The sequence below is a fragment of the Cetorhinus maximus genome, chromosome 17, assembly GCF_964194155.1.
Source record: "Cetorhinus maximus chromosome 17, sCetMax3.hap1.1, whole genome shotgun sequence".
Lineage (NCBI taxonomy): Eukaryota > Metazoa > Chordata > Chondrichthyes > Lamniformes > Cetorhinidae > Cetorhinus > Cetorhinus maximus.
Genome location: NC_135895.1, coordinates 13,285,514 through 13,309,315, shown reverse-complemented (window position 1 = coordinate 13,309,315; position 23,802 = coordinate 13,285,514). Strand labels below are relative to the sequence as shown.

Here is a 23,802-nt window from a genome sequence, read left to right as displayed (position 1 = left end):
TGTTTGACTGGCACCGACTCGATGGGCCGAATGGCCTTTTTCTGTGCTGTAGACCTCTATGACTATGACTGACAGGAGGGAATAAGAGGTGAGAAACTTCAGGGAGGGGAGAAAAAATTTCCAAAGATATGAATTTTGATATTCAATCCAGCCTCTGGTAGATGTGAACCTATATTGCATCACCAGCAAAACGGATTTCACTGATTGGTCAATTGTACTCAATGACTATAATGCTGGATAGAATCCAGAATGAAAATCTCAATCTCCTGCAAAGGAGATGTCTTTTGAACCCACATGATTGATGCTTTATGTAGGAACCTCTATATTACATTCGACCATTGTTTTACCTGATAATGGTTGTGTTAGATATGATGCCACTGTGTGGCAGCAAATGTGCATCTTTTTCAAAGAAAAGAAGCCATGGCTGCTTTTAAACTAAAGTCTGTGGGATGTGATATGCAGTTGGTTAAGGAAAAAAGTCACAATGGAAGAGAATAATTATATGGCGCAGTTACTTTTGAAGTAGTTTGTAGATAATTGGAGTGAAAAGGCAGATTTGAATGGGGAACACTGCTTTCTGCTGCTTCTGTTGAAGTTAAGAAATGGGGGGAAATGCACAACTTTGTTACTTGTGGAAAATTAGGTTAGCACATCACAGGATATAAATTGTGTCCCTTAGGGTCACCACTTTCTCGAAATTGCTCATATTCATTCTGGTAAACGAGCAGAATTATTCTGCCTGGAACTGCAGCATGAAAGAAATGTATTGTTTGAAAGTTGCAGTTGTCACTCAGTATTCTTATGTTGAGGAGACTACTGCACAATTAAATCTGTCACTCCTAAGAATAGGTCCAGTTATTGCAGACAGCAGCTGATGAGCTGAAGGCTAGTCTCGGGAAAATTGCAGGAGAAGATAACCAGATAAGATATATGAGAGGTACAGAAACAGAGAAGGCGTATTCATCAATTGTTTCTTCTGTGGCATTTTGTTATTGTTAATTTAATAACGAAGGCATTGTATTGGTGACCTTTCCCTTATAGCCTGGTGGGCTATAAGATACAGGAGCCTTCTTGAGAACGATGTTTTAAGTGATCCAAAATAACATTTTCACTAAGTGGCATAGTGCGTCAGTAAAATGACCAACAAAATAACTCGTATAAGTTTTACTCAGCAAGTTCTTGTGATCTGCCTGAGGGTTATTTTCAAAATGGAATTAAATCTCTACTTAAAAATAAAACACATTTGCAGCGATGTGGGGAAAGAGCAGGAGGGTGTGACTAATTGATGGCTCTTTGTTGATTTGTGCAGGAACCAGTATTTATTTTCTTTATTTTTGTGAACTTAAGTGTTGCAAAGTCAGTAAATTAAAGGGGGTAAGGCTTTAAGTTTAAGAATCAAATGATATAATATTTCATGTTTTTGTTTTCAAGAAATCTTAACGACAGTTGATTCTTTGATTCAATGAGTCAAAGGATTCACTGTTTGGTAACAACAATGGTATTCGTAATCCAGAGGCCCCGGCTAATGCGCTGGGGGCATGGGTTCAAATCCCACCATGCCAGCTGGTAGAATCTAAATTCAATTAATAAAATCTGAAATTGAAAGCCAGTCTTGGTAATGGTGACCATGAAACTATCATCAATTGTCGTTAAAAACCCACCTGGATTACTTAATGCCCTTTATGAAAGGAAACCTGCCATATTTACCTGCTTTGGCCTACATGTGACTCCAGAACCGCTGTATTGTGGTTGATTCTTAACTGAATCTGAAATGGCTGAACAAGCCACTCAGTTCAAGGACAGTTGGGGATGCACAACACATGCTGGCCTTTCCAGCGACACCCACATCCCAAAACATAATTTAAAAAAATTAATAGAGAGGAGGTTCTTAACATCCCGATAGCCCTTTCCTAAAGGGAAACTGTGTAAAAGCTAACCTGCCCCTTCTTAAAGTAGTGAGTTCTGAGGCACAGTTTGATCTTTCTTAGTAACTCACTATGGGGAAATGCTCAGAATAGGCACATCCTGACATCAATTAAAGGCAAGTTGCTAATGTTGACCGTAGTTTGCCCGTTTAAAAATAACGGTTAAAACAACAATGCTGTACCTCTACTAGAGACATGCGAACATAATAGGAGACGGTGTAGATGGCCCTTTGAGCCTGCTGCACCATTTAGTAAGGTCATGGTAGCATATCTACATCAACTCCACTTTCCTGCCCTAATTCCATATCCTTCAATTATCTTATGTTCACAATCTATTGTTTTCAATATACTCATCGACAGAGCATCCAAAGATTCAGAAGCCTGCAAGAGAGAATGATTTATTGGTCTCCAGATACTTGTAGACTAGGAGCTCCTTGTAAATCCTGTCTCCTCCTCTTGGGAGCCACATAATACTAAGGTCACCAGAAAGCAACAGGAAATAATGACTCTTTTTCTTAAGATTTGGCATTGGCATTTACTAATGTCTGCTTCTTCAATGGACAATAATATTTCAGCAGTACCCTATGAAGTGTTGCATAGTGGTGACCTGATTAGAGTTGCCAGCAGAGTTTCACCAGTTTAACTGGTTATCTTTCATCTACTTTTTGCCTTCTACCCATTCCTTCCCCTCCTCCCGCTGAGTTACTATCATGTTGTGGATGAAAAATCAAGCGGAACTGCACATGAAGGAATTGGAAGTCTTTGCTGAGCTGCTGAAAGTAGGATGTAAATGAATATGAGGAAAAGCTCCTGTGTCACAAGAGGTTATTCGATCTATATTAAAAAAAACATTGATTGAGATGCGGGTGAAGGTGCAGGGATGTTAAGACAAACACCGTTAACTGTGGGAGTCTGGTATTAGCACATGGTGACCAGTTGAATGCACCTCTGGTGTGTCCTGTGCCCCAGCCTTTCCAATCTACAACCTTATATATGAGAATCTCATTGGAAGCTTGGAGAAGGCACCTTTCCATATTGCTGTGTATTGTAATTTTAGCAGTCTGCAAAGTTCTGAAACCAATATGCTAAGCACTGTGTATGGATTTCTAATAATCCTTGGACTTTTCAAGGTACACCTATTCTTTTGAATCCTTTCACACTGTATGGCTGTTTCCCTTGTGCAGCGGTATAATACTCAGCTTTCCAGTTCTGATCATTTTTGCTGTATTTGTCCTCGGTTGGCCTTGATTATGAACATTATTTACTATCCTGTCGATCCCCTTCATTTACTGGTCATGTTGACAGCAGCTAGCGTACTCCACCAAAATGGATTTTGTGCGAGTGATATAATTAGTTAATAATTAATGTTTCAGGCTGGCGACCAGAGCTTCCAATTGAAATCCTCTTCCGAAAAAGTGGAATCTTTGCGTGAGGAGAAACAAAAATTACAGATGGCGTTAGAAGCTCTTTCTCGGTAACTAATTATAATTATTCGGATAATTTTGTTTTGTCATCTACCAGTTCGTTTCCAGCACCCATATAGTGTTGGTCATCAATGCTGTCTTTGCTACAGCCCATACTCTGGCAGTGTGTACACATGTCCCATGTGACTCTGGAGTGAGTAGATTGAACTAAAGTTATTGAGTTTGCGGATGATACAAAATTTGTCAAAGCGTTGGATCATGATAAGGAAGTTATAAACACGCTTCATGTCGGTGAAATGGCAGACAGAGATCAGTGCTGAGAAGTGTGAAGAATTGCACTTTGAAAGGGCAATATATTATAAATGGCACAATTTTGTAAACTGTAAATGATAAGGGAGATCCTGGTGTCCATATATCCAAATCCTTAAAGGTATCAAGACAAGTTGATAAGGTGGTTCAAAAAGCTAATGGGCTACTTGGGTTTATAAAGAGAAGAATAGAATGTAAAACCAAAGAGATCCTGCTAGAACTTTATAAATCACTGGCTAGGCCTCAGCTGGAGTAGCTGGTCAGTTCTGGGCACCAGACTTCATGAAAGACTTTAGAAAGAGTATAGAAAAGTTTTACTAGGAATTAACCAAGGATGGGGAACTTCAGTTATGAGGAGAGATTGGAAAGTTAGGACTGTTCCTTGGATCAGAAATGGTTAAAAGGTGACCTAATAGTGTTTTCAAGAGGACATGAGATTGTGATAGAGTAGATAGGGAAAGACATTCTCTCCGGCATCTGTTTCAGTAACTAGAAGTCAAGGATTCAACATCATTGGAAAAAGATCTAGAGGGGAGATGAGAATTTTTTTCACTCAGTTGTATGCATCTAGAGCACTCCATCTGAATAGTTAGCAAATGCTAATTCCAAAAACAATTTTAAAAAGGATTTGGACAGGGTTATGAAGAAAAAGGGGAGATGTGGGACTAAGCGCAAACTACTGTTTGAGAGTTAGCGCACACATGACAAGCCAAATGGCTTCCTCTGTTGTAAGATTGTGTGATTCTATCACCTCCCCTGGTTGGGGCTGGGGAAGGTATTGCCTCACTCTTTCATTTGATACCCATGCAGTATAAATCCAGTGCGCTGTGAAATCTGGTTTACAAAGTGCTCAGGGACTCTGTTCGATCTGGGACACTGAATATAACCCCCTGTCAATTTAAATATGAGGATTGTCTCCTCCCCACCACCTAAACATTTTTAATATGTTGATAGAGGCCTCCCCTCATCTCAGTATCCAGGCGCACACACACACACACACAGCTCTCTCTTGGACATGACTGTTACAGTCCCAGACAAGCAAGGGCTAGACAATGTATGGATGATTCTGACTGGAGTCTAAGCTGCAGCTATTAATTTCAGACTGCAGTGCAAATGAATCCGTGTAATGTTCCTAACACTCCTTTTTCGCAGTTCACCCTACCTCTCCTTCACCTGCTGTTGGGAGGTTTGACATAACAGCTGTCGCCAGCATCTCTATTGTTAGCCACTTAAATCAGCTGAGAGGAAGTGGATAAAGAGATGTTGGGCACTCCCAGGTGTCGTCAGTTAGAAAATCATTGTTATATTCATTAGTAAATACAGACCCATAATTTTAAAGCAGTTGCCTTAATTATTACATTGTCAAATCACATAAAGATTATTGGACTGAATTTAAACACTTCTATTTCGCTATCTTGCCTTCTTCTAATGGAAAAATAAAATACACATTAATTCGCATGTATTTCTGAACCTATATTTAAGATATGCCAAATTATGCGCACAAGGTGCGTTGCTCTGCTTTCAGACTCATTTTTTTTTACAACTTATCCTGCCCTCCACTTTCATCTCCTGAAAGCATTGACTGCTTGAGCTGGATTTTGTTTTGGGGCCCCAACATCAGGCCTAAATGGGGATCCTAGGCCTGCATTTGCCAGCAGCGAGACTGGCGTATCAGTCTTTCTGGAGGTGGACCCCTCATTGGTCGTCTCCGTGCTTGACGTCCTATTAAGGACGTTTGAAATGGAGGAAATCTCTGAGGATTGCAAAGCTGCCACAAAATGGAGGCACCCTCGTTGGACTGCAGTTTAATCATCAAATAACCAGCATCCAGATGGAGGGTAGAGGGGAAACCTATCCACTGAATCGGCCTTTTCATAATTCACCCTTGCTCTTTGCGCGCCGCAGGGAAGACCACCTTCATTTAGTTGGTAGCCTCTGTACGCAGTGGGGACCATTCTGCCACTGGCAAAATGACAGTGTGGAAGCAAAATCGCCCCCCTTGGGGCCTCAGAATGTAAATTGGCCAATCTGCTTCCCAGCCAGCCCTGGGAAAGTTCCTCAGCAGCGGGAATGTACTGGGGAGCCATCCCAACATGGCTCCCCCATATTTTCCTGGACCTCCCCCCTCCAAGCCCCCCCCCACCACAGGGATGGGAAAGTGTGTAGATGGTTCCCAAGATGCAATGCAATACTGATAGTGATCAGAATGGAAATGGTGGCTCATTTTCCCCTTTCTAACCCAGGATCAAAATAACCAAATGTAGTCTCTACAGTTTCCCTGGGTGAGATTGACCAACTCAACACAGACTTGGGAGTCAAACCCCAGGGCTTTCTTGAGTCTATGGTTACTCATCAACCTAACCCGCTGAGCTGTGAGAGGGGGAGTCCCTGTCTAATCCTTGCTATTACTAAAAATTTTCAAGGTGACATTAGGCAATAAAAGTCTTTTATAAGTAAAATTCCATCAGCTTGCCCTCAGTAAAAAATAAAACAGCCTATTTCCCTGAATTCTTAGCTGAGTGAAGATTTGTGATGAATTGTTGTCAATTCTGTTCATAGACCTGTGGTTACTAAGAATTGGATTAACACTTGGACCAATATGACCAAATGTAGTATCTTTACATTGTCCCACTTAACTTAGATCAGCTAAGTCAACACACAGTGGGTGTTGAACCCAGGAACTTCTTGTCTCTCCGGCTCAGCTACTACATGCATTTTGCATTGGACCCTTTATTGTCAGCAGAAGGATTTCATTCCATCAGTCTAGGCTGGATCAAAACCCGCCCATGGAAGAAACAAAGGGCAGCCAGCTAACCCAGCTCAGAATGCTAACTTTAAATAAGTGTCGTTTCAAGAACGCAAGAGACAGGAGCAGGAGTCAAACCATATGACTCCTCTACCATTCAATACGCTCATGACTGATCTTGGACACCAGCTCCACTTTTCCGCCCGCTCACCGCATCCCTTGATTCCCTGAGAGACCGGATTATTAATTTATAATGAGCTTTCCTTGGACTGGAGCTTAGTATGCTTTTTTTTTTAATAATGAGAAGTGGCCTCTTTTCTTGTTTGAGTTTACTTAAGGCTTTCAATTATTATTAATTTAAGGAGACTAAAGGAGGTTGATTTACAAAACCAAGAGTTAACCGAGACGATGGCAAAGCAAGAAGAAGCTCTTTTGCACAGCAGATGTCAGCTGGAAGAGAGGTCAAGGGAATCTGCAGCATTAAGTCGGCAGCTGGAGGCTGCGATACACGATGTTAGTGAAAAGGTACGAACTCATCGCTGCCCTGCAAAATTATTTTTCCACCGGTCTGCAGCTTTCCTTATTTACAACAAATATCTACCATTTACTATGAACAGACTAAGTGCTGCATCTGTGGCTTGGTTGTTAGCGCTCTCTCGCCTTTTGAATCACAAGGTTCCGGGTTCAAGTCCCACTCCACTTGAGTGCAAAAATCAAAACTGCCAGTCTAGAGTGGGATTGAGGAATGGATTTGAGGCCTGTCAGCTCCTCATAACAAAAAGTGTTTTGTGGGGTCACAGGAAGCAGGCCTTCGAAACTAAAAAGTGAAGTCTTTGTGTATTCAACATGCCTCCAAGTTGTGTGCAAAAGTCACTACGAGGTGATCCACTTGATAGTAACAATGGGATAAACTGACGATTCCTATTTTTAAGAAGTTGAACTGTGTAACACTGAATACATTTTACCTCATGCTTTCTAGTGATTGAATATTTTCTGCAAAATCAATCACTAGGCTGATTAGAAAATAATCATTGTATTTTTCCACTGCTTTTTATTAGGTTCAGACAACGGCATTACAATTCAACTAGGTGAACTGAAAGCCTTCTGGGTGTTTTGATTCTAGCTATGAATCAGTGTGCTCCTCCCATTCTGGCCTCTTGTGCATCTCTGATTTTTATTGCCATGCTTTCAGTTGCTTAGGCCCTAATATCTGGCATTCCCTCATTAAATCTCAAAACCTCTTTACCCCTCCCTCCCCCTTCAACCTGCACCTTTAAAACTTACCTTTTTTTTTTGCAATCAAGTTTTTGATCACCGGTCCTTATAGCTCCTTGCATGGCTCAATGTCAGATTTTGTGTTGTTGTGTTCGGTGGCAAGTTACTTGACCAATCCAACTCTCGCCAGTATGGCTGTCCTACTATTGAGAGTATTAGCCCGCGTGTGGGTGTAAATGTGAGAACTGACACACAAAGAAGCCTTTCTTCTTCAAGCTGATCACAGTAATGCTATCCAGACTTGAATGTCATGACACTCAATATTCTTTGCCACCATAGGTCCTGGTATAGAGACGTATTGATAGTCATTCACACTTTCAGTATGACAGGGTTGTCGTAGCGAACTGGATGATTGCCTTTGCATGAAGATTCAGTGCAACTCCACATTAAATGTATCTGCTAAGTCCCTGATCAAGGAACCCAGCCTTGGGAAGGGGGGCTGGCTGAAAATTATCCCCTGTCCTTTCCTATAAACCACCCCCCACCCGCCGCACCACCCCTGTGCTCCCAAGCCGGTGACCTTCACCTTGAGCCTAAAGAAGGCTCTGAAGAAGAGTCATAAGGACTCAAAACGTTAACTCTGTTTTTTTTTCCTATCCACAGATGCTGTTAGACCTGCTGAATTTTTCCAGCATTTTCTGTTTTTGTTTCACTCGCCTGTAGCCTGGGTCCCTCGGCAATCCCAAACCTTTCCCAAGCTGTTTTAACAGCAGCAGTCGCTGCCATTGGTGCTTCCGGCAATGGAGAGTTGCTGGCCTCTGATCAGCGAGTGGGATTTCTACTCCCAGGGTCCTAAATTCTGGGAAAGGCCTGATGCTGGCCAGTTACCTGCCTGACGATCACCTAATTCCATCGGGCATCTCTCCCCACCCCTCACGGTGGTGAAACAGGACTCCCACTGGTTCTCCAACCAGCAGGGGAGACCCCTGTCACCAGGGTTAAATTCCTTCCTGTAAGTGCAGCAGGCTTCAGATTGGAGAAGAAGAAAGCTGCTCAGTGCAACAGTTTTCTCTGAATGAAACACATCTTTGTTAGAAGGCGCAAACCTCTTTTTGTGACCTTACTGTACATGGGGACGAATGGCATTTTAAGTCAGAGTAGATTCACTGGCCCGGATCTTCTGAGGAGTGGCAATTATCGTTGGATCACCGCACCATTCAAATTCCCCCAGCTTGATGCTGCTCCACGTTTCTTCCAGAACTTTCCGAGCCCAGCTTTTCCAGAAATGCGGAGCAAAGCGTTCCTCAGAGAACTGTGCTGAAGCAGAGTAGAGTTGGGAGGAAAGCAGCACATGCCTCCCTCTTTATAGCACTAGTTGTCGTTATGGTAAGCTTAAATTACAGTTTGAATGTTAGTGAATGGGGGGTGGGTAAGTGGATAGGGTGGGGCGAGGTGGTAGTCAGCAGTTTGGGGGTGGGGGATCGAGTCGGTCCAGGGGGCTAAGGATTGAGTCAAGTAGTTGGGTCAGATCAGGGAGTGGTCGGGTCTCGTCGGGGTTGGGGGTTAGTCCTGTCTAGTCAGAGGGGTGGATGAGGGGTGTAGTTTAATTCACAGCTTCAATAGAGATGCGAAGTTAATTGGAATTGTTGCCTGAAAGATAACAATGAGGATTTGTAATGAGCTGTTTCTAGATCAGGACAGTGTTAACCATCAGAGAGAAATTATCACCTTCACACAAATCTCCATGTTTAGTAAACATTGGACGATATTTTCTCTCCGATGGTTAATACTGTCCTGATCTATAAACAACTCATTACAAATTCTCACGTGATTCTGATTAGAAGGCAGTAGAGTTGGGGAGTTAGTTGGGTCGGGGTAGTCAAGAGGTTAATGTGAGTGACTGGGGCTGTCAGGTGTGTAGTTACCCAGATGCTAGACTAGGTTTTAATCTGTCTAACATTTCCTGGATAACTATAGGTAAGTAGCCCGGAATTGCTTGAAATCTCTGACTGAGTCAGAGACATTCGTGGAGGGTCCCAGGGAGCAGGGGAATTGTCCATTGGAAGTTGAAACCTCCTGGGCAATTCACACTTAGGTCAGCGCATCAGCGTCAGGACTTCCACGAGGTCTCGATGACCATCTCCGCTGTACATCTGGTCTCTGACGATCTGGAGGCCAGAAGATTTGGGCCGTTCTTTAAGGATATATGATAACTTATCATTGTCTTAACACAAAGCCTTCTCAAGAGTAGATCAATGAAGACTTTATATAGGGCCATTCAGTGCCTCAGGATAACTAAAGTACTTTACAGACACTGAAGGAAGTACTTTTGATGTCTAGCCATTTTATGCATTTTAGGTCCTACAAACAGTGATATGATAATGAGCAGCTAATATCTTTTTTTTTAAAGTGATGTTGGTTAAGAGAATATTGGCCAAGACACTGGCGAGAACTCTCTTGCTCTATTTAGAGATGGTGCCATGAGACTTTTTTTAACGTCCAGCTGAGAGGGCAGACTGTTTACTGTCTCATCTGAAAGATGACACCTCTGGCAGTGAAGCATTCCCCTAGTTCCTCACTGAGGTGTTGGTTTGAATTTTGCGTTCATATCTCTTTAGTGACACTTGAACTCTCAAGCGTAAACAGGATCATCCTCTTGGAATGGTGCGCAAGAACTGAAGGACCCCGGAGTCCCTCATAATTTCCAGGAAATGCGTGTGTAGGTAGATAAAACCAGAATTTTGAGTTTTATATTTAGCATACAGTACAAGAATAAAAAAGTGGTGAACTTCTATATAAAAATTTTTAAAAAATAATTAGGTCACGGGTAGAGTACCGTCTGCAGTTTTGGGCGTCCCATTGTAGAAAGGACATTGAAGCAGTAGAGAGCATACAGTGTAGACTGTAAAATTGTTAAGTAGAGAGATTTGGGATGCGGCACTATTTCCACTGAAAGCTAGGGGGGAATTTTAATAGAGGTTCCTAAAATGGAGAGTTTCGACTAAAATGAATAGAAAACAACTGTTTCCTCCAGGATGAGAGTTCATCAATTTAAAGCTACTAACACAAATATGACCTAATTTTCTTCAGGTCAGGTTGGGTTATGGCAGGCAGTGGGGGGACTGGCATTCATGAGCTGCACAATGAGACAATGTTTCACAGAATGTGTCTTCAAAAATCTGGTGGATAGTTAGCAAGGCGAATGATTAATGTTTGGATAATAGTAATTCCATTGACCCCCTAGTCGTGCCTTCATTCACATGACTACTATTCCACAGAACACAGGCTGTATTGTCCCATTGTGCATTGTCATTCTTTTTGACCTCTCCCCATTGCATTCACAGGTCAGCGAGGTGAAGGATCAAGCGGTAGCTCAAGAATGTGCACTTCAGAGCAAAGTGCATAGCCTTGAATCAGAATTAAACAGGAAGACTAAAGAACTAAAGCAGCTTCAACGGAACAAGAATAACGTGAGTTTCCTGTCTACCTGTGGGAGGGCGGAATGGATCTTTTTGTTGAGTCACAAGACAATTTAAAGATGAGTTGGAAGCAAAAGTGACACAAGGTAAAATTGTACAAAAACAAAAATGAAGAAAGGGCTATACAAAAACCTGTACCACAAGTGAGAGAGAACGACTTAACTTTGGCAAAGACATTCCGCTTGTGATTTGAAGCCAGGGGTAAACCCAACTCTTTGTTTTTCTCCCCCACCACTTTTTCTTTCCTCCTTTCAACTATACGCTGCCTAAGCATGCTGAACCATTCGAGGAACTTGGCTCTGTGTTACTAGCATTCTGCATCATTGAAGGCAAACGAAGAAGGTGATAAATTAAAGAAGACTTGCATTTATGTAATGCCATTTACAACCTCGGGGTGCCCCAAAACGCTAGCCAGTGAAGTTTTTATGAAATGCAGCCGCTGTTGTAATCAGCCAATTTGCGACTAAGTAGTTCTCTCAAACAGCAATGTGATAATGACCAGATTTTTTGTTGGTTGAGGGCTCAATGTTGGAGATAACTCCCCCGAGCTCCTCTTTGAAATAGCGTCATGGAATCTTTTGACCTTTACCTGAGAGAGCAGATGCAGCCTTGGTTTAATCCTGCATCCGAAAGATGGCATCTCCAGCAGTGCCGCACTCCCTCGGTGTTGCACTGAGTACCAACCAAGATTTCTGTGTTCAGATATCTGGAGTGGAATTCCAAATCACCAGTGGCCCACGCTCTGTGAGATGTGCACTAATGCAGAGACATTGGATCAGCACATTGGACAAATATTGAGATAAAAAAATGTTGGAAATACTCAGTAGATCAAGCAGCATCTGTGGGAGAATATGTGATGCAACTTCATCTCCTGCCAATAGTTGACTGTAAACAAAATAGCTTGTGCTTTTAACGCAAGGAGTTAACAGCATGATTCAAGTATTTTATCAAAACTTATAAAGAGCTTTTATGTGCCTATGTTTGCCCCTTGGTTTATTAGGTCTGACAAAACAAGTAAAGGTTTATTTTTAATGAACTACTAATTGCAAATGAGGAAATACCCGGGGGAAAGGCATTTTAATATTCTTCTTCATGAGTGTTCATCTGTTCAAAACACACACACTATTTAATTTAAAAAGGCATAAACTCACTATGTGGTGGCTGGCCTCCAGATTAGAGCCACCATCTGTGCCACTTAAGAGTTTGAGTATGGAAACTGAAGGTTCTGTTACCTAGTCCAATATATATCAGTTTGACTTGGGTGCTCGAATTCTTGCCCCTGTGTCAGGAGGCTGTAGGTTCAAACCCCACATCAGTACCTGAGTAAATAATCTAGACTTGATGTTCCATTGCAGTGCTGATGGGGTCTTGCATTGTCAGAGATAAAATTTCTAGATAAAGGCAAGATACTGCAGATGCTGGAAATCAAAACAAAACAAAACAAAAACAAAAAATACTAGAAACACTCAAGTCTGACAGTATCTGTGGAAAGGCAGAGTTAACGTTTCGAGTCAGTATGATGCTTCTTCAGAAAAAGAGTCAGACTACCTGAGTTTTTCCAGCATTTTTTGTTTTTGTAAGAAATATCATCTGTCTGCTTAGGTGAATGTTTAAAAAAGCATTGCACTACACAAAGAGCTTGAGTTTTCCCAGTGGTCTGGTCAACAATTTTCTCTTGGTTAACACTGCCTGTTTTTTTTTTAAATGGCAAACTGTTAATTTATCTTATTGCTGTTTATGGTTTGGGGCAAGTGCTGAATGCCTATTGCATTTTCTTACATAACAACAGTTGCTACAATTTGCAAGTTTTGACTTCAATATAATGCAAAAATATTATTGAGTAGCCTTAGTAAGGTTGGGGTGTGGCGAGCAAAGATCAACAGTTTTTCTTAGAGTCCTGGAAATATAGCTCCTGACTAAGAGAAGTGAGTTTTGAACTTTTGGGGAATGGCTGTTCCCTTTTACTTTTTCCACAGTTCAATGCATCAGCTTAGGAGAATAAACTTGTTTGTATCTGCTAAAGCATCACAGCGCCAGCCTTCAGGAATTGCATCAATGGGGTGAGGATGCTTCTGTCTCTAATTTTCTTCCAATGTTTTCTTTTCTCTTCCATTAAGTGGAGGTGCCTGACCTCTGTCTGATACGCCCCCACACTTGAACAAAATGGGAACAGTTCTGCACAAGGATTGAATTGGTGACTGATTACCACATGTACTGCACTGCTTCCATTGCAAAAAAGTACAATATATATATATGTGTGTACTATTTAACACTCTGGAATTCACTGCCTGGGAGCAGTGGTGGAGGCAGATTGAATCAAAGCCTTCAGAAAAGAATTGGATCATTTATCTGAAGGGAAAAATTTACAGGGCTGGGGAAAAGGAAAGGGGAGGGGAGCTAGATGGGTTACACTTGCAGAGAGTCGGCACAGATATGATGAGCCAAATGGTCCCTCTGCTGTAACCAATCTATGATTCTATGAATTTGCTTATTATTAAAAGAAGTATCTTGCATCAATATACTTTCATTGTTTCTCAATCACTTCTTGTATAGTGATGTAAATTTTAAACTTTTAGGACGTTATTGTCATAACGTTTCGAGAAAATTATGCGCCATTTTGCTTGGCAGGCGATAGTGAACCCTTAAGTCTCCGAGATGCGCATTTATTTTGTATCTGACTTATGTATAATGTACTTATGAGCTTTGGGTAGACAAGTTAACTTGTATCAGCTATGGCTCAGCTTCTTGCCTCTGAGTCAGAAGTTTGTGGGTTCAAGTCCCACTCCAGAACTTGAGGCCTTGCTGTGCGCAAATTAGCTGCTGCGTTTCCTACATTACAACAGTGACTACACTTCAAAAATACTTGATTGGCTGTCAAGCGCTTTGGGATGCCCTTATGCGGTGAAAGGTGTTTTAGAAGTTCAAGTCTTTCTTTTTAGTCATCTAGTCATTTTTACCTGCTTAATAGCTACTTCAAAAGTAATAATCTATTATTTTGTAAAGCACTTTAAACACCCCAAAGACATGACAGGGCACCGTGTAAAACGTTGCTAATGCAAATGTACAAAACACCTGGTCTGTTACTGATTTGAGAAAAACGTACATTGCCTCTTTCTTCATTAGCGTTTACATTGTGCAGGTAAGGGGGTGTAACAAGGTAGAAGAATCCAGGCAATACCAGTGCCTCCTGAGAATTTTTACCAGAGACTGCAGACACTTCCTCTTCTGTTCCCTATTGTAGGGTCCCAACTGGTAACCATCCCACCATGGCAGACGTTTATAAACATGTTTTCTCTCCTAAATTGATGCACAGAACTGGGAGAAAGTAAAGGGATGTCGCAATCTCCCAAAAAGTTTAAAAATTCACCTCTGTTAATCAGGAGCTATACAACTGATGCATTTTCAGGACTCAATTACAAATCCCACCTGAACAATCCTTTTGCAATACAGCGATGTTGCACATGTTTTGACCCCAAGAGCCAAAGAAATATTATGCAGATATAAACAGTGTGTTCCAGTTGCAGATTTTGCATCGAGTGTTTTTTGATCTTGTGCGAGTTTAGTTATCAGCTATGGTAAAATGGTAAAACTCCTCTTTTGAGATCCAGGCTGAGATGATGGAATGGTGAAGACTTGTGAAAAACAGCACGTCACCGAACAGCCCAACCAAGGGCTGTCCCATTTCTTCCCACAAATAATTCTTTCTTTAAGCATGCTGAGAAAGAAACATCGAAGGCCACAGAATCTTTTCCTTACAGTCATGAAGCATTTTTCAGTGGCCCCAGGTGAAATTAGTTATGCAAATCCTTTCACCCTAAAATGTAACTCAAGACAACAGCTCAAATGTCCCTTTATTGATCCATGAATTGGGAGGGAATAGTCAGTAATAATCCATGGTGACTTGAGGTACCGGACAATGCAGCAGTTGTGTTTTTGTAAGCCTGTTGATATAGCCCACAGAAGACTTGATCTTGGCAGCGAAAACTGGTGTACACAGTGAAGAGCAGAGTCATCAACACCTCTGATCCATGTTGGTTGAGTCTTATCCTGCTCGCCAAGCCACCACCAGTGATTGCTGACAAGTCCCTCATGTGAATGGAAGCTGGAGAATTAGAAACTTTGGGTCATGGTTCCAAATCTTGATGAACTGGCTTACTCCTCTAATGGCTTTGGGACCCAGATACAGAACAAAACAGGTCATGTATGGAAGTATAAAATGCATTATTTTCATTGTTCCAATTGAGTGCAACCCCAGACAATCCCCACAGTTTCACTGGAATCTACTGGATTTGCTCAGGGTATGAGGGCCCTGGTTTGATGCACCTCATCTTGGCACAGGCTGAAGCAGTGATGTGATATCACAAGTTAGTTACCAGTTGCAGTTCTCTAATAACACATGTAAGAGGGAGAGTGTGCCTTTGGGGGAGGGAGACGAGGGGTGTTGGACAATCTCTAAGGGATTGGGGTAGGGTGAATTTTTCAACCTTGTATTACATCAGAATTATATTACTTGGTAAGAACCCTTTTAATACTTTCAGTGCCCAAGTCTGAGCACAGAGGAAAAGCTAGATTATGTGTATTGTTTAAGCTGAATTTCATTTTCCAAATTTCCTTTCAGACAAATGCACCATATGGGTCCCAAGAATTTATGCATTAATCTCTAGTTGGAGAAACTCTGTTGAATTCAGTGACACCAAGTAATGAACAAGTGAAAACATAGTGTAATGCCTGGATCAGTCACAGATTGAAATACCTGTTCCAAGTCTTGCTGTTAAACCTATTATTTACAGAAAAAGGAGCTGAATAATAGTGGTTACAGAGTTTGTTCTAAGCTTGTGGTGAGAATGCGGATCAGATACTGAACAAATATTACATATGGATTAACCTTTATAACATTGTGCAAGCCAATTTGAGATGATAACTTAGATTGCTTTTAAGCTACAGTTCTTACATTATTATTTTCTAATGAGTGAGATTATTTTTTTGCTGTGCTATGAATTGTCGCCACATTTTCTGTCATGGTCTTTATTTTCTTTCCAAAGATGTGAGATACAAAATGGCTTTGAAATCCCTAATTGCTTTCAAACCATTGAATCAGTCTTCACTGCATGTGCTTAAATCTTTCTACCAACACGATATAACAAATGCTTCCTAATTTTGTGTAACTACTGCCTTCAAATTCTGCATTGCAGGAGGCCTAAGTGAAAGATCCCTGTAACGTTTGTAGAATTGAGTTTGGGGTGAATTTAGGTTGAATAAAGCAACAGAGCTCAGGAGCAAAGAAACCCAAATCAACAGAAAATAACTAAATTAGACAGTGTAGTACTTGGGGAAAGAAAAGTAGTCCAGTTCACATGGAATAAATATTGAAAAGCACTTAACTGGCAAAATAACTAGAGTGGAAATTAGGAGAAATTTCTTCTCTCTGGTCTTTTTTAAGATCTGGAATATACTAGGTGCAAGATTCCATCATAACTTTCAAAAAGGCAATTGGTCATGTACTTGAAAACTATATTATAGGGTTATGGGGAAAAATTTGGGGTGTGGTACTAAATTGGACAGCTCTTTCACAGAGCCAAGACAGGTCAAACAGTCTCCTCCTATGCTGTAAGATTCCCTGCTTGTATTAGCAGAGATGATGAAATACTAACTCTTAAACTGATAGGAATTGGAGAAATTTACATTAAAGTTTAAGGATGAGTGGCTTATTGAAGATGTCCTGTTGAAGCTCATGGAATTGATCTTGCTTTTTCAGGCTGAGATGAGTCATAAAACGCATCTGCAGGAGTTGAAGCTCAGTCTCGAGCAATCTGAGAGTGGGAATCAGAACATCCAGAATTACGTGCAGTTTCTCAAAATGTCCTATGCAGTTATGTTTGGAGACAGCACCTTAACAGAATTTCAGGTTGAACCATCATTGAGATGAGTAACTTAACCTCTGTAGGATTTGTTGGAGTATTGCAGTGGTCATACCCTCAACATTTGATGTAATTGTTTTATAGTTAATTGTGGAAAACTTTTTTTTTAAAGTTTGACTTCGTAATAAACTTCAGTGAAGATCATGGAAATTGCTTGATCAGGACAGATTACCTGAGATTATAAGCAAATACTGCACAATATAAAGATAGTACTACTGTAGTCAATGCTTATAAATTAATATGCTTGAATATTGTATTTTTCAATATTAGTTTGAAATTGTGCTGGTGTGTAAATGAATAATTTTATTTTTGTTACGACAAAATTGTTAATCTTGTTTTTTTTTTAATCATTATTTTTGTATCTGCAATTTGTTTTTGACATTGTCCCTTTATGAAATGTTCACATATTCATCCTCAGTTGGTCAATTTCCACACAAAAAAGATTAAAGCCACTGTGAAAATAAGTGGGGAAACTACCAGGATACTATTCCTTCCGTGGGTTTTTATGTCATGTGTGAACAGAAGACCACTTGGCTTCTCGAGCCTGTTCCACCATTCAATGAGATCATGGCTAGCTTGTATCCTAACTCCACCCACCCACCTTCGCTCCATACTTCCTTATTACCATTGGCCAACAAAAACCTATGGATCTCAGGTTTGAATGTATTAATTGAGCTAGCATTTAATTCTTTTCCTGGGAGGGAGTTCCATTCTACCACCATTTATATGAAGAGGTGTTTGCTCTTAATAGCATGGCTCTGATTTTAAGGTTATGTTCTCTTGCCCTAAAATACCCTAGCAGCTGAAAAATGTTTTGGTTCACATCTGCCCCAGAACTCTGGCCAGGACTTTTCAGTCGGGTTGTGGGGGCAGGCCCGACACACCGGCCTGTAAAACGATGCGTGACGACGTGAGGTGTACATCCTGACGTCATCGCGCTGTCTCGCAATGTTTCCTTCGGCAGGCGCCGATAATTGATAGGCCTGTTAAGGCCATTAATGAAGTAATTAATGTCAAGTTTACGCTGCCCGTCCAACCTCACAGTTGGCGGGCAGGCAAAAAGGCCAAGTGGCCTTGACGTTTTTTTAGGAAGCCTCATCCACGAGCGGGATGAGATTTCCTAAAGCTTGTACAACTTAAATAAAAAGTTTATATGAAAAATAAAAACAAGTCCCATCTTGTGTAACTATGTCACACGAAGGCACATGTCTCATTCAATTTTTAATGTCTGAATAAATGTTTTTAAAAACCGTTTCAATTTCCCTGAGGCAGCTCCGTGCATCAGGGAGATTGAAGCGCTCCCTCGCGCGCATGCGAGAAAGAGCGCTGGCCCCGACTCTCCCTCTGCCCCCCGCCCGCACAGGTTGTGCTGCGTTACCGCTCGCGTGTTACGCTGGGTGGGCCTTAAATGGCCCGCCCGTGTAAAATGACGGCGCAGACCCGATCGCAGGCGGCGGTCGGCTTGGCGGCCACTCCCGACACGGGAAAAATTCAGGCCTCTAGGTCTGAATCCCTCCAATCAGGTCTCCACCAATGCCTCGTTTCCAAAACAGTTCTTAATAAAGTCACAAATTACATCCTATGTGACTGTGACAAAGAGAAACTTGCCTTCCACTTTTTTGACCTGTCTGCAGCCTTTGACACGTTGACCACACCATCCTCCTCCAACACCTCTCCGCTGTCGTCCAGTTGGGTGAGTTTGCTCTCACCTGTTTCCATTCTTATCTAAATGCAGTCAGAAAATTACATGCAATGGCTTCTCGTTCCACTCCTGCAATATTACCTCTGGTGTCCTCAAAGATCTATCCTTGGGCCCTCCTGTGTCTCATGTACATGCTGCCCCTTGGTGACATCATCCAAAGACAGAACGTTATTTTTCGCGTCTACACTGACCAGATCTACCTCACCACCACCACCTCTCCCGCCTCCTCCACTGTGGCTAAATTATCTGACTGCTTATCCAACATCCAGTACTAGACGAGCAGAAATTTCTTACAATTAAATATTGGGAAGACTGAAACAATTGTTTTCGGTTCCACCTCCAAACTCCCATTCCTTAACTACCGGCCCCAACCCCCTCCATAGCAGCAGTCTGAGATTAAGCCAGCCTGTTCACAACCCTGGTGCCACATTTGACCCCCGAGATGAGCTTCTGACCTCATTAGCGTCATCACTAAGACCACCTGTTTCCACCCCTGTAAAATCGCCTGACTTTGCCCCTGTATCTCATCATCTGCAATTTGGGTTTTTGACATTGTTCCTTTTATAAACATGTTCAAATGAAACCCCCATTCATGCCTTTCTTACTTCTAGATTTGACTGTTCCAATGCACTTCTGACTGGTATCCCACATTCTGCCCTCCATAAACTTGAGGTAATCCAAAACTCTGTCCGTCTAAACTCACACCAGGTCCTGTTTCCCTCTCATCCCTGTGCTCAGTGACCTACATTGGCTCCCAGTCAAGCAACTTGTTAATTTTAAAATTTATCTCTAACTACCCATCATTTTCTTTCAAAATGCTAAAAATCCCAAATAAATCCAATAGAGAATTTAGGAAAAACTTCTTCACTGTGGAACTTGCTACCACAAGGAGTAATTGAGGCGAATAGCATAGATGTATTTAAGGGGAAACTAGATGAGCAGTAAGGGAGAAAGGCATAGAAGGATATTCTGATGGAGATGAAGTATCACAGAATCGTTGCTGCACAGAAGGAGGCCATTCGGCCCATTGTGTCTTCACCAACTCTCCAACTAAGCATTATGACTTAGTGCCTGCCTTTTCCTGTACCCTTGCACATTGTTCCTGTTCAAGTAATGATCTAATGTCCTTTTGAATGCCTCAAATGAACCTGTCTCCACCCCACTTCCAGGCAGTGCATTCCAGACTCAAACCACTCGATGTGTGAACAGTTTTTTTCTCACATCACATTTGCTTTTTTTGCAAATCACTTTAAATCCGTGCCCTCTTGTTCTCGATCCTTTTACGAGCGGAAAGTTTCTCCCTATCTATCCAACCCCTTCATGATCTTGAATACCTCTATCAAATCCCCTCTTAGCCTTCTCTTCTCCAAGGAGAACAGTCCCAACCTCTCCAATCTATCATAACTGAAGTTTCTCATCCCTGGAACCATTCTTGTAAACCTCTTCTACACTCTCTCCAATGCGTTCACATCCTTCCTAGACCTATACACAATACTCCAGCCAAGGTCAAACTAGTGTCTTACATAAGTTCAGTATAACCTCCATGTTCTTGTACACTACACCCCTATTAATAAAGCCCAGGATACTATATGCTTTATTAAATGCTCTCTCTACCTGTTCTGACACATTCAATGATCTATGCACATATACACCCAGGTCCCTCTGTACCCCCTTAAGAATTGTACCCCTTATTTTATATTGTCTCTCCTAATTCCTCCTACCAAAATGCATCACCTCACACTTTTCCGCATTGAACCTCACCTGCCACCTACCTGTCCAAGGGCGGGAGAAGGCTTGTGTGGAGCATGGAACACTGGCATAGCACAGCTGGGTCAAATAGCCTATTTTAAACTAAGTACTATGTAAATCACCCTTAACCTTCTACACATAGGAACAGTCTTGATCAATCCCAGTCACTAGTTCAAAATCCTGGAACTCCCTCCCCAACAGCATTGTGTGTGTGAATACACCATGGACCTTCAGCAGTTTTATTTTCTTTACTCTTTCATAGGATATGGCATCACTAGGCAAGACCAGCATTTGTTGCCCATGCCTATTTGCTCTTGAACTGAGTGACTTGTTAGGCCATTTCAGAGGATGGGTAAGAGTCAACCATATTGCTGTGGGCCTGCAGTCGCATGCAGAGTTCCTCCCCTAAAGGGCATTAGGCAACAAGATGGTTCTTTACGACAACCGATGATAGCTTCATGCTCACGGTCACCATTACTGACACCAGCTTTACGCTCCAAATTTTATTAATTGAATTTAAATTCCACCAGCTGCGGTGGGATTCGAACCCAGATCCCAGAGCATTAGCCTGTGTCTCTAGTTTACTAATCCAGTGATATAACCACTATGCTACCATCACCTTCTCAGAGAGGTAGTTTGGGATGGGGAATACATACTGGCCTTTCCAGTAATGTCCACATCCCAGGAACAAATATTTTTTTAAAAAAAAAGGTTTTGCAAATAGCTGCATTCTGGGGTTCACCTTGTGACGTCATCTGTTGCCAGCAAATCATTTGATTGTCAGCACATTAGAAAATATTTAGAAACGTAGAACGATTGCGGAACAGAAGGAAGCGATTCAGACCATCAAGCCCAAGCCAGCTCTCTGCAAGAGCAATTTAGCTAGTCCCATTTCTCCGCCCTTTCCCCATAGCCCTGCAATTTTCTTTCCCTTCAGATGTCGATTCAATTCTCTTTTGAAAACCACGAGTGAATCCGCCTTCGCCATTCTCTCAGCCGAACAGGAACCGCTCGCTGCATAAGGAAAGCTGTCCCTCATGTTGCCTGTGGCTATTTTGGCAATTGGCATAAACCTGTGTCCTCTGGTTCTCGACTTTTCTGCGAATGGGAACAGTTTCTCCCTATCTACTCCATCTAGACTCCCCTCTATCAAATCTCCTCTCACCCATCTGCAATCTAACCAAGTTTCTGTTTTAAAATTAGGGGGGCACCCTTTTAGGGCAGAGATGAGAAGTTTTTACTCTGATGGTTGTGCGACTTTGGAACTGTCTGCCTCAGAAGGAGGTGGAGGCGGGTAGATAGACTCTTGTTAGGCAAGGGAACCAAAGGTTATCAGTGTTAGACGGGAATGTGGAAATCAAAACAAGATTAGCCATGATCTTATTGAATGGCAGAGCAGGCTCGAGGGGCCAAATGGCTTACTCCTGTTCCTATTTCTTAGGTTCTCATCCCTGAAACCATTCTCACAATCATTTCTGCACCATCTCCAATGCCTTCACAAAGTGTGCTGCCCACAGTACTCCATTTGAGGTTGTTTTATAAATATTCGTGCCATCTCTAAGACTGCCTCTTTCCACTTCCATAATATTACTCGACTTCGCCCTTACCTCAGCCCATTTGTTGCTGAAACCCTCGTCCTTGCCTTCATTACCTCTAGACTTGACTATTCCAATACGTTCCTGCCTGGTCTCCCACATTCTACACTCCGTAAACTCAAGTCAGCTCTGCTGCTGTGCCTTTACTTGCAGCAAGTCCCCATCCCTCTCACCCCTGTGCTCGCTGACCTGCATTGGTTCCTGGCCAAGCAACATCTTGATTCTAAAATTCTCATCCGTGTTTTCAAATCCCTCCACGGCCTTGCCCTATCTTTCTCTGTAATCTCTAACCCCACAATCCTCTGAGATATCAGGGCCCCTCTGATTCTGGTCTCCCATATATTCCCAATCAAAATTGCTCTACCATTTGTGGCCTTACCTTCAGCTGCTTAGACCACAAGCTCTGGAATTCCCTCCCTATACCCCTCCGCCTCTCTACTTCGCTTCCCTCATTAAAGACATTTCCTTTAAAAACTACCTTTTTGACAAAGTTTTTGGTCATGTGATTTAGTACTTTGTGAGTCAGCATAATTTGTTTTATATTGCTCCTGTGATGTGCCAGGGGGATGTTTCATTACATTAAAGGTGCTATGTAAATAGACGTTGTCATTGTTGGTTCATCGTAACATCCTTGCTTTTGTAATCTCTTGCCTCTATTCATGAAGCCCAGGATTCTGTATGCCTTTTAATTATTTTTTTTTACCCTGCCAGATCAATGATTTGTGCATATGTACCCCTAGGTGTCTCTGTTTCTATACCCCCTTTAGAATTGTATCACTTCACACGTCTCTGCATTGGATTTCACCTGCCACCAGTCCACCCATTCCACTAGTCTGCCCATATCCTTTCGAAGTTTATCACTGTTCAAAGCTCAATATATTTATCTTCATTAAAATGTTCCTGGCTCACTCATGAACTTTGGGAAGGTGGCGTTGAAGTGAAATATATAAGCTACGATTATATTGAATGGGGAAGCAGTTTTGCGGGGCCTATGCATCTCTTATGTTCCTATTCAAGTAATGTTTGCAAAACCCTCAAATTTTAACAGAAAGAGAAAGAGAAATGAAACTTGAGCTTCTGGCTCTGGCTTCCTAGTTTTGCATTGCATTTTACTGTCTTTTTGCGTTCACCTTGGCCTGTGTCAATTCTGTCATCGCATTGGTTGATCATTAAAGCAAATGATTCACCCTTCACTTCAGTCAATGCCAGCCCATTGCTTCAGGATTTGGATGCTTCCCTGTAATAAAATGTTTGCAGTCTTTTGCTCCTGTCTTCCAAATTCTCCAACTACATGGCTCCTTCCAAACTAAACAGTAGGGTTTTGGCCTGAATTTGCAGTTCACTGGAAAATGAAATTATAGATTTGGATGGTTTCACCTGACACATAAATAGGCTCTAGAAGCCAGCTTAACAAGGCCAAAAGTACTGTCCTTGGTGGGGTGGGGTTTGAGGGGGGGTGGGGGAATGGAGAAAGCCAGTACACCGATGAGAGGGAGAAAGTGGTCTTCCTGGCCCTTGTTCCTGATGGCCGTGCATGTATGGGTGTCCCTCGCAAAACTCTGCTGGTATCTTAAAATCTGACAGCAGGTGGCTTGTCAGATACAAAGTCCAACTGCACTAGTTCACTATGTTGTGGAGATATATGATAATCTGATACGTAGGCCTTGAGGAGATGGTTTCCTGGCAACCTTTCAGAATGAATGGCTGCCAAACATCTACTGAGGAAGCTGTTTTCAGTTG

General features: G+C 41.9%; 1 protein-coding gene across 3 annotated transcripts in view; it reads left to right on the top strand.

Annotated features, from left to right (window-relative positions):
* LOC144692182 (outer dense fiber protein 2-like) overlaps positions 1 to 17,384 on the top strand; it is a 63,073-nt gene extending 45,689 nt beyond the window's left edge. For 2 of the 3 annotated variants that reach the window (XM_078560725.1, XM_078560724.1), the window contains 4 exons: positions 3,299 to 3,399; positions 6,767 to 6,929; positions 10,964 to 11,089; positions 16,854 to 17,384. In XM_078560725.1, the coding sequence (XP_078416851.1) occupies positions 3,299 to 3,399; positions 6,767 to 6,929; positions 10,964 to 11,089; positions 16,854 to 17,024 (561 nt within the window). In that variant the 3' untranslated portion in view covers positions 17,025 to 17,384. The remainder of the gene's footprint in view (positions 1 to 3,298; positions 3,400 to 6,766; positions 6,930 to 10,963; positions 11,090 to 16,853) is intronic. The other variant, XM_078560726.1, reaches the window with a different exon arrangement.
* The last annotated feature ends 6,418 nt before the right edge of the window (positions 17,385 to 23,802 follow it).